The sequence below is a fragment of the Sus scrofa genome, chromosome 3 (assembly GCF_054392235.1).
Source record: "Sus scrofa isolate SSC_HxYL_T2T_F1_AM1 chromosome 3, Sscrofa_HxYL_maternal_Yorkshire_Landrace_v2.0, whole genome shotgun sequence".
Taxonomy (NCBI): Eukaryota; Metazoa; Chordata; class Mammalia; order Artiodactyla; family Suidae; genus Sus; species Sus scrofa.
The window spans coordinates 85632064-85642414 of NC_139385.1; the positions used below are offsets into that span (position 1 = coordinate 85632064).

Sequence of the window (10351 nt, forward strand, 5' to 3'; positions counted from 1 at the left end):
CGCTGGGCACTCATTGGGCCAGGCCTTGGGGGCCAGACTCTCCTATGTGGCCCTCTCGGGGCCTCTGGTTGACCAAGCCTGGACCTGTTACTTCTGATACTTCCACCCTGAGTGCACAGGACACGTAGTTCCATCTGCCTTATCTTTGACAAGCTACATGTGACCAAATCCATAGTTTCAGAGCTTCTGGCTGCCCCATCCATACCCTATTTAAGCCCAGTTAGAGGTTTATCTTGGACCTTTCCCATGCCATCCCTTTTCTGTTCCTGACTGTAGCCACATCACAGCAAGACTCCACGGAGCTTGCGCACCGCTTTTCAGCACCGCGGTGCTGAGATCAGCCCGAGCCCTCCCATTCCCTGCACATGCGCCATTCAGCACTTTCCATCCCACCCCGCCTGGGCTAGCGATGTTCTTTGCGCTGGTCCCTGTGGAGGCTCTCTGTTCCTCCCAGCTGTAGGAAGGGGCACTTAAGGAACGGGTGCAAAGAGACCGGGTCCCAGAGTTTCCGTAGTGGCTCAGTGGGTTAAGAACCAGATAGTCCCCATGAGGATGCGGGTTCCATCCCTGCCTCACTTAGTGGGTTAAGGATCCTGCTTTGCCCCAAGGTGTGCGGTAGGTCGCAGATGAAGCTGGATTTGGTGTTGCTGTGGCTGTGGTGTAAGCGGGCAGCTGCAGCTCTGATTGTACCCCTAGCCTGGGAACCTCCATATGCCCCAGGTGTGACAGTAAAAAGAAAAAAAGAGGCCAGATCCCTTATTCATTTATAGCAGAGAGAAACCCCTGGGGGTTACCACAAAGGGGTTTAGACCAGTTCCAAAGAGAGGTCCAGGGAGGCTTCATTCCACCTGCTTGGATCTCTTGCAGACTTTCACCATGTAGACGGGGCCACAGTGGATAGCTTCCACAGAGTCTCAGCCTCGATTTACAGAAGGCAGAGATGGGACCTCAGACCTGAAAGCTTATGTCTGTGCTGTGGCTAATGTCTCTGTGTTATTTACTTATTTGTTTATGGCCCTAGTTCTCAAGACATTCTTCAAGGGATGCCCCAAAGAAAGGCCCCTGGAAATGAGACATGGTAGGAGAGGCGTGTCCTCCTTGGCACCGGGTTGGTGTCATATGCAGCGGACTGCATATCACAAGGATCCAGTGACTCAGAGCGCAGGCAGGGAGGGCTCATCTGCTGGACCAGGGAGGCAAGAAACTTTATTGCTCTAAGCCAGACGGAGGAGGTGTACCCAGCTTTTAGATTACAAAGTTGGATCTTGAGTGAAAAGAAAGAAGGTGGAGGCCTGAAATGAACAGCTTCCCTTTGGCAGAGAGGGGCTGGGTCCCTAAGCTCCAGGTTCAGGTCAGCGGCCCCATCCAGGCAGGTCCGCTCTCCACGTGGTGGACCCGGAGGTTCAGAGCCCAGGGATCTCCCCACAGATGGAGAGTCCCAGGAAGGAGAGAAGTTGGATTTCAGAGCAGGAATCCGGATCAATAGCCAGTGCAGTACCTTTCAGGAGAAAGACAAGCATTGTATTCAAAAGATCCCGTAATCTCTCTAAAACCTCAGATTAGAGTGGATAGATCGTGAGTTGCACCCAAGTTGGATGTGATGCTCAGGACAGCTCGATTGGCCAGAGACTTTGGAACAAATGGAAGTTCTCCAGGCCTGCAACCATTGGTCCCACATCCTATTATCTATTTCTTTATTTTTATTTTTGGCCATAGCTGTGGCATATGGAAGTTCCCAGGCTAGGGGTCAAATCAGAGCTGCTGCTGCCGGGCCTGCACCACAGCCATGGCAACAGCAAATCTAAGCCACATCTTCGACCTTCACCGAAACTTGCAGCAACACCAGATCCTCGACCCACTAGCGAGGCCAGGGATCGAACCCACATCCTCACAGACACTGTATCAGGTTCTTAACCCACTGAGCCACAATGGGAACTCCCCCTTTATCTATTTCTTTTATTGATCTTTAATCATTCTTTTTAACCATCCAGCCCCTCAAGTTCACTTTGTTTTCCTGCTGGAAGTTCCTGTTATGAAGAAGGGTTAGTTAATACGAAGATATAGGTGACAGGCAACAGCCCAGTTGGAAGTTGTTACTGATTCTATCTGGAACAATGGGCCGATTTTGAAATCTTATCTGGTAGCTTTTTAAGCTGGTCACCACTGATCACCCATCACATCCCCAGGAGGGGTGCCAGCCACTGAGATGTTCCTTTCCCAGTATCCCTAACCATTAGGATCCTGCCTTCCAGCATCTGAGAAGCCTGCTGGGAACCTCAAAGTGATGTGCCTCCCGTGCTGCTTGGGCGGGGTGGGGGTGGGGGATGAAGTGTCAGATCCCAATGGTGAAATCACTGTCCTCAGCCTTTCTGGGAAAGCTAAGTTAATTCTGCTTCGTGTTCCCAGTGAACCTTGGTGTCAGGAAGTCATCTCAGCCACCAGAGGGAAAGAAATACACCTGAGGCCTCATTATCTTTATAACCAGTAGCAAAAAAAATAGAATAGACCAGCAACTGTCATTAGAATTTGCCAAGTACCTAAACATCATACTGCACCTTTTGCCTCAGCCATGGTCTTGGGTTTCTAGTTATTAACACACCTTCTTTTTGCTGCTGGGCAAAGTAGGTGGGCACGTCTCGGCACATGTCCTTGATGGGCACTCCGTACTGGGCTAAGTTCTTGACCCGGCTGGGTAAGACAGTGTAGGTCAGGCCCCGAGTGGATGGATAATGCTTTAAAGCCTGGAAAAGGAGGCATTTCAAAACTGTGAGACAACATATAGAGGTGGTGCAGCAAGGAGGAAGAGCTAAGAAACCTATCCCGGTGTATGGGGGCCATTCAATTTATACAGGTAGCCAAGAAACCAAATTTGCTTTCATCTCTGGCAGCAATCTCCTCTCTGACCACAAGGTGGCGACTTTACTCCAGAAAAACCTACGCGTGTGTCTGCGTCCCTGGGACTCTGCCCCTTTTACCTTTAAATTCTCAACTCTTCCAGCATCCAGTGCTTTTCTGATCTCTAATGATAATATAGAATAGATTTTAACTTATGCTTCATTTATCTTATGTTTTTACTTGTTATGAATCAGATGAGTGGAGTACTTTCAACCTCTAAAATTTTTTTTGATAAATCGTTTTATTTATCAAATTCTTGTTTTTCCAAGAATCAGCCACCCTCCTGCCACAAACTTTAATGTTGCTCAGATGTGCTAGGCATGTTATTAATTTATTTGACAACCCTTGTCATTTAAGCAGCTGAGAGTTTCAGCAATAATGGGCTCATTTTCAACAGAAGATAAATATGTGTGTACATGTTTAAAGGGTGTGCAAGTTAGGAGAGAAGGTATGCGGATAAAACTACTCTATTAGTTCACACTAATATTCATATTCAACTATTTATATGCACTAACAGGTGGCTCACACCCTTTCGGAATACATCAAAATTATATAATTGCATGGAATTTTCACTGGTCCATTTACATTCATATGATGTGACTTTAGTGGGCTACACACTGGACTTGGGGTCCTTCGCATGACGATGGACTTTCGTGGGCATAAAGAATAAGCCTGGGGAGTTCCCACCGTGACTCAGCCGTAATTAACCCGACTAGGATCCATGAAGACGCGGGTTGATCCCTGGCCTCGCTCAGTGGTTTAAGGATCCCGTGTTGCTGTGAGCTGTGGTGTAGGTCGCAGACACAGCTCCAATTCAACCCCTTACCTGGGAACCTCCATATGCTGTGGGTGCAGCCCTAAAAAGACAAAAAGAAGAAGAAGAAGCCTGAATTGAATTCTCTCCATCTGTACAGCCTGGTCCTAGGAGGTCAGGATACAGAGCTGGAAAGCAGCAAACTAGGAGGGGGCCACAGGGAGCTGGTTTCACTTACCTGGTGGTCCAGGGCCTTACTGATGTCATCCAGAGTTGGGAAAACAGCTTTATCCATCTTGGTCAGAACACAGGCCATCTTGCTAAACAGTTTAGCAGCCAAGAGGCCCTTAAAGCAACACGGCAGAATCATGTCATTCATTCAGTCACAATCTAGGGGACCCCTCCTTGCCATCAGTGTGGGCACATAGCTGTTCTTCAGGGTGTGATGTGGAGCCTCCTGGTAGAGCGTGGCTCTGGGCACCAGAGCAAAGCACCACAGCAGGATGGGCAATGCATACAGGGCCCCCTGTCCCCAAGGGCCCATGGCAGGCCCATGGGAGGAATCTGCTGCAGGCCCGTGGGAGGAATCCCCGGGCACTCTGCACACCATTCACAGACTGGTGGGACCTGGAGAGGCAGGGCGTTGGCCCCAGTAACAAAGCTGAATTTAAGGGCCTGTTCATGGTCTGCCACCACCTCCTTTGCTCCCAGCTTCCCCATCTGTAAAGCAAAAATCTTAGGCCCTCTCCCTCGGGGTTGTCATGGAGATGAGAAGATGAGACAAGATGTGGCATCAGCATGTGAGTTAGAGTGTTCTCCAGATGTGCAGCGTGAGGAGGAGCCCGAGTCAGACCTCTAGGCTCACATCTTAGCCCTGGGTCTGCCACTGACCCCACTTACATGGCCCTGGGCCTGTCCTTGGGCCTCTCTGGGCTTTAGTGAAGAGCAGAGATTCTCCAGCCCACCCCCGTTCCCCAGCCAGAGTAATTTTGACTTCCATTCCATAGAGTGGAATTTTATGGAATGGATTGTTGGATGGAAAGTCTCTATGGCTTAAAACAGAGTTGGAAATCCCTGGACTGTGTGCCTTTGGGGAGCACTCGGGAGATGTGTCCTTAAGGACATCAGCAGCAGGTCAGATCAAGAGTGAGGGAGACGGTGTTTGGGGAGCAGAGCAGGGGAGGTCCAGGCAGGAGCAGAGAGAAAACCTGTGTTTAAGGGTCTGTCCCAAGAAGTCCAAGGTGGAGCTAGGATGGGGCCTTCCATACAGCAAGGGCAGGATGGCAGAGGGCCTGCAGGGCCAGAGGAAGGGGTATGGGCTTTCCCTTCATTTAATCCTCCCAGAGTCCTTTTGGGTAGAACAGGCAACCACCAAGGCTGTCATTTTTTTTCTTTTCTTTTCTTTCTTTTTTTTTTTTTGGCTGCACCCGTGGCAGGTGGTATTTCCCAGGCCAGGGATGGAACCTGCGCCACAGCCATGACAACACCAGATCCTTAACAGCTAGGCCACCAGGGAACTCGTGATGCTGCTTTGCTGATGAGGAAGCTGAGGCATGCCAAGGCTGAGTGATGTCTCTGTGGCTACAGAGCTGCTTTTCTCTCAGGGAGCCAGGCCAAGGACACAGGCAGTAACTCCCCAGTTCAGCCTCTTTCCATGAGGTCATTCCCACCATACCCAACCATGTGGGCAAGGGAGGTGAAAATTTTCTAAAAGTGAAAATTAATTATTATTATGAATTATTTATATTATATATAATACATTATTAAATTAATTATTCTTCTGCCTTGGAAATAAACCGATTACAATCTACGATCAAGACGCAAGAACCTCTATAGCCCCTGCCAGTTATAGGAAATAAGGGTCCTTGAAAAGGATCTCTTATTTCAGAGGCCTCTGGGAGCCCTGAGAAATCACCCAGCACAACCTTGCAAAGGGGTGCGGGTTCTCTAGAGACCGCAGAAGTTCCTCCTAGGGTTGCTGGCTGAAAAGGAAGTCACCGCAACTGCAGGAAGGCGGGTCCCTTACCTAGAGAGATACATTCCCTCAAGAGCCTACACCCAGAGAAGGCCCATGTACACAGGGTCCCCTTCCCACCCCCCACCCCGCCACCCCTGGACAAGCACAAGGGCGAAATCTGGAAGCAGGCAAGGCTTTCTTTGGCATGTGTGAGGAAGGCGTTCCCCATCTTACGTTCTCGTAGTCCAAGATTCCATCCCATTCACTCAAAACATTGTTGTCTCGGATGCTGATCATACTTCCAAGGGCATTGACGCGGATGCTCTGGCTCCCGACAGAGCCCTCCTGGGGATGGCCGTCCCCGGGGTTCTGGAGAAGAGCAAGCAACAGGGAGGCAGCTGAAAGTCCAGAGTTCCCGCCTCGCCCGTCTTGCGGGCTTAAAGGGAGACATTTGCAGGAGGCCACCCCGGCTTGTGATCTTTGAAATCCTTCTGCTAAAGGGAGACCGGGCGGGTTGGAGACTGTCCACCTCACTTACCATCAGGGCCAGCGATGGAGCGAGGATGAAGAGCACAAAGACGGAAGACGCCATCTGCAATGCAAACACCTCTCAGGGCTCCCTTAGCCTCAGATGAGCCCGGAGGACCCCTGGGGCTGGAGCCTTCTGAGAAGATCTACATCTTTCATGGTGTCAAGTGTCACTTGCCCCAGAGGCCCCAAATGTGTCACCATACTGGTTGATGTGGGACCCACTGGCCACTCAAGAAGCAAAGCTTTGCTGTCCACTCAAGGAGACCTTTGTTTTGTGCGGCATCACTGGGCTGTCAATCACTGGGCTGAATATTAGGCAACCTGACCACCACTTGATCTGCCCATAGTGCAGGACCATTTCTGGTCAAACTGGAAAACAAGTGCTAATTCCGGTCCACAGTCCTGCCTTTCTGTACTTCCCTCTTTCCTCCCAACCAGTGGAGACCCTCTCCCACCTGGTCACCTGTTCAGTCTGATATCCGCCTGCTTTCCTTTCCCCTAGAGTCCTCCCTGGCCCCGGCCTGAGCATAACAGACCACTTATTTACTCTTTATCCTGAAGTAGATTTTCCTCAAGTGTTATGAGTTTTCGAGACATTCGCAGGGGTCTGCCTTACCTGCTGAAGGCATTTCAGGCATCAGGGAGTAAGGGAAGGAGCATTAGAGGGGCAGGAACAGGCTGGGATAAGAGCAGTGAACCTTACCCTACACCCCATAGTTCATTTTCCTGTCTACCTAAGGCTCATTCAGCTCCAGTGCACTTAACAACATAAGCTGAGAACAGCAAGGCACCCCCTTCCTCCCCGTCCCCACCATACTAGGCAATATTCCACATGCAGTGACACCTTGAAAATGAGAGGCATCATCAAAGAAAAAGAAAGCAACTGCTCTCTGAACAATAACCATAGTGCAACCAGGTTAACAGGGAGAAACAGGAGGTGCAGATAACAAAGGCATTTTACCGAACTATTCGGAGAGTGGGTGCCATATATTAAATACCTCTGCAACTTTCCTTCCCTGGAAATTGGTAAATTAAATAAATCTAGGAAAAGAAGACCCCGCAATACAATGATCTACCGAACCCCCAAAGAGTCTTAACCTTTTAAGAAATTAGTTATCAGCTCTTTGGGGAAAACCCACCCTTCTAATGTTTCAAAACAGAGAGGCTTCCCCAAAGGGAGGTTATGGGCCAAATGAATATTTGGAAATTCCATTTAGGAATAATTTGAAGAATCCATGGTGGGGGAGGGAGAAGTACCCCCGGACTATTCTGGCTCAGAAAACATATTGTCTATATTCAAAAATCAGAAAATATACTTACAAGGTATTTCATATTGCCTCTTTCTCAGACTCTAGGCAACTGCATGCAAGAAAGAATTTCCATGTCTCATTTATTTTCTAAGTTCGGTTTATATAGTCTTGAACCTTTCAGCTATTACCATGATAAAGGATTTGGGGGAAATAACCACATTCTGGATATCATCCAGGGGGGAAAATGGCAAGTTTATGTAATCACAGTTATCACTTTTCTTTAATTACTGGTAAATATTTTCCCTTTACCCAGATACCTCCACTGGTTCCAGGGAAAACGTGGCAAATGAACCAGGCTTTGTGGGCTGGCATATGCCCACGACATTCATAGCTAAAGTAAGCCTTGCAAACAGTTGATCTCACCAAATTGTCCTGCTACAAAATCAATGAGTTCACTGTTTCTACCTATCAGTTCCAGAAAATTCTTTACTCACAAGGGAGGTGGTTTGAGACAAGCCTTTTGAAGCCAAAGTAGATGGATTATTAATACAAGATTAGATTGGTAAGCAGTCAGGCCAGCTTGTCATCCATACTCTGAATCATACGGCCTGTCCTGCAATGCCCTCTGCCTACCCAGGCTGACCTAATTTAACTCTTCAAACATCCACCTCTGCTTGACTCTCCTGATAGTCTGATATTTTGCTTCCACTCTACAGGTTGTCTCTCTCCTCCCAGCTTTCACTTCAGGATGCTTTTTTCCATGAAGGACCACTGCTTGAACAGCTCTGGAACTCCTGAAACAATAGGGGACACATTTCTACGACCAGTCCCTACTAACTCAAGCTTTTTCATACACTTTTTTTTCCTCAAGCCCTTGACTAGTCATGACCCAACTACCTGGACCAAATTCCAAAAGTTCTATAATCAAATGGATATTTCTTCTGGGAGAAGGTGAAGTGTATGGATGAGGTTGGGCTCTGGAATGGTCAAGGTGAGAAGACAGATGGCTCAGGCCTTCTGGTGCTTACTATAAATTGGCAAAGGGAATGTGAAATTGGTGGGCCTTGGGTCTATCAGGTCACCCAGAGCTCAGATAATATCACATTCAAATCTCTGTTGCTGTCAGTACTTTGTTTTTTGTTTTTGTTTTTTTGTTTTAGGGCTGCATCTGTAGCATATGGAAGTCCCCAGGCTAGGGTTTGAATCTGAGCTGCAGCTGTGACCGTGGCTTGTGGCAATGTTGGATCTTTAACCCACTGAGCAAGGCCAGGGATTGAACCTGCATCCCATGAATATTATGTTGGGTTCTTTACCTGCTGAGCCACAATGGGAACTTTACTGTCAGTATGCTGAAAACACCATGCACAGAGCACATCCTTAGTAGTTATTAATGAATAAGCAAAATGTATGAAAAGGGAGTTCCCGTCGTGGCGCAGTGGTTAATGAATCCGACTAGGAACCATGAGGTTGCGGGTTCGGTCCCTGCCCTTGCACAGTGGGTTAACGATCCGGCGTTGCCGTGAGCTGTGGTGTAGGTTGCAGACGCGGCTCCGATCCCGCGTTGCTGTGGCTCTGGTGTAGGCCGGTGGCTACAGCTCCGATTCAACCCCTAGCCTGGGAACCTCCATATGCCGCAGGAGCGGCCCAAGAAATAGCAACAACAACAACAACAAAAGACAAAAAGACAAAAAAAAAAAAAAAAGTATAAAAAAAAAAGACTTTCATTTGTGTGCATGTGGATATCCATTTTTTCCCAACACCCTTTATTGAAGAAATTTTCCTTTTCCTATGGTGTGTTCTTGGTACCCTTGTCAAAAATTTGTTGACTGTACATGTATAGGTCATGTCTGTTCTCTCAATCCTGTTCCTCTGATCTATGTGCCTGTTTTTATGCCAGTATCATACTATTTTGATTACTATAGCTTTGTAATATACTTCGAAACCAGAAAGTGTAATGTTTTCAGCTTTGTTCTTCTTTCTCAGGATGGTTCTGCCTTTTGGGGACCAAAGACTCAAGTGTAAGACATGAAACTCTAAAACTCCTAGAAGAAAACATAGGGGACGAGATCCCTGATTTTGGTTTTGGCAATGATTTCTTGGCTACCACACCCAAAACACAGGCAAAAGAGCTAAAATAAACAAGTGGGACTATACAAAACTAAAGATTTCTGACAGCAAAAGAAACAATCCATAAGTTTTAAAGATAACCTACAGAATGGGAGAAAATATTTGCAAATGATATGTATGATAAGGAGTTATTTTTCAAAATACATAAAGAACTTATACAACCCAATAGCCAAAAAAGAAATAATTCAGTTAAAAATGGGCCAAGGGCCCGAATAGACATTTTCTCAAAGAAGACAGACAAAATGGCCAATAGGTATATGAAAACATGCTCACCATCACAAATCATCAGGGAAATGCAAACTAAAACCACAGTGAGGTATCACCTCATACCTGTTAAAATAGCTATTATCAAAGAGAAAAGAGATGGAAGTTTAGCTGTGGTGCAATGGGATTGGCAGCATCTCTGGAACACTGGGATGTAGGTTCAGTCCCCGGCCTGGCATAATGGCACAGTGGGTTAAGGATCCAGCACAGGTCACAACTGCGGCTCAGATCTTATCCCTGGCCTGGGATCTCCATATGCCAACAGGGCCACCAAAAAAGAAAAGAAAAAAGACAAGAGATAACAAATGTTGGCAAAGATGTGGAGAAAAGAGAGCCCTCGTGGTAGGAATGTAAATTGGTATAGCCTATGGAAAACAGCATGATGGCCACTGAAAAAAACTAAAAATGTGATGGAACTAGCATGTGATCCATCAGTCCTACTCCTGGGTATATATCCAAAGGGATTGAAATTAGATTCTTGAAGAGATATCTGCACACCCACGTTCGTTGTATCATTATTCATGATAGACAAGATACGGAAACAACCTAAGTGCCATTTGACTGATGAATGAA

At 47.3% G+C, this 10351-nt stretch overlaps 1 protein-coding gene across 2 annotated transcripts; it reads right to left on the reverse strand.

The window, feature by feature from the left end:
• Positions 1-1181: 1181 nt before the first annotated feature.
• GKN3 (gastrokine 3) lies at positions 1182-7558 on the reverse strand. 2 transcript variants are annotated; one of them, NM_001172038.1, is given in 6 exon segments: positions 1186-1498; positions 2600-2741; positions 3888-3995; positions 5841-5975; positions 6145-6198; positions 7458-7523. In NM_001172038.1, coding segments are annotated over 6 exon segments (546 nt in total). In that variant the 5' UTR covers positions 7470-7523; the 3' UTR covers positions 1186-1403.
• Between the last annotated feature and the right edge of the window lie 2793 nt (positions 7559-10351).

What these genes read in the sequence shown, in the direction of transcription:
- GKN3 (XM_085015446.1), bottom strand. An exon ending in GAATCTTGGACTACGAGAAC is followed by an intron (nt 3,996 to 5,840) that starts GTAAGATGGGGA and finishes TGTTGCTTTAAG; the next exon opens with GGCCTCTTGGCTGCTAAACT. An exon ending in TGCCCAGCAGCAAAAAGAAG is followed by an intron (nt 1,499 to 2,599) that starts GTGTGTTAATAA and finishes TTCTCCTGAAAG; the next exon opens with GTACTGCACTGGCTATTGAT.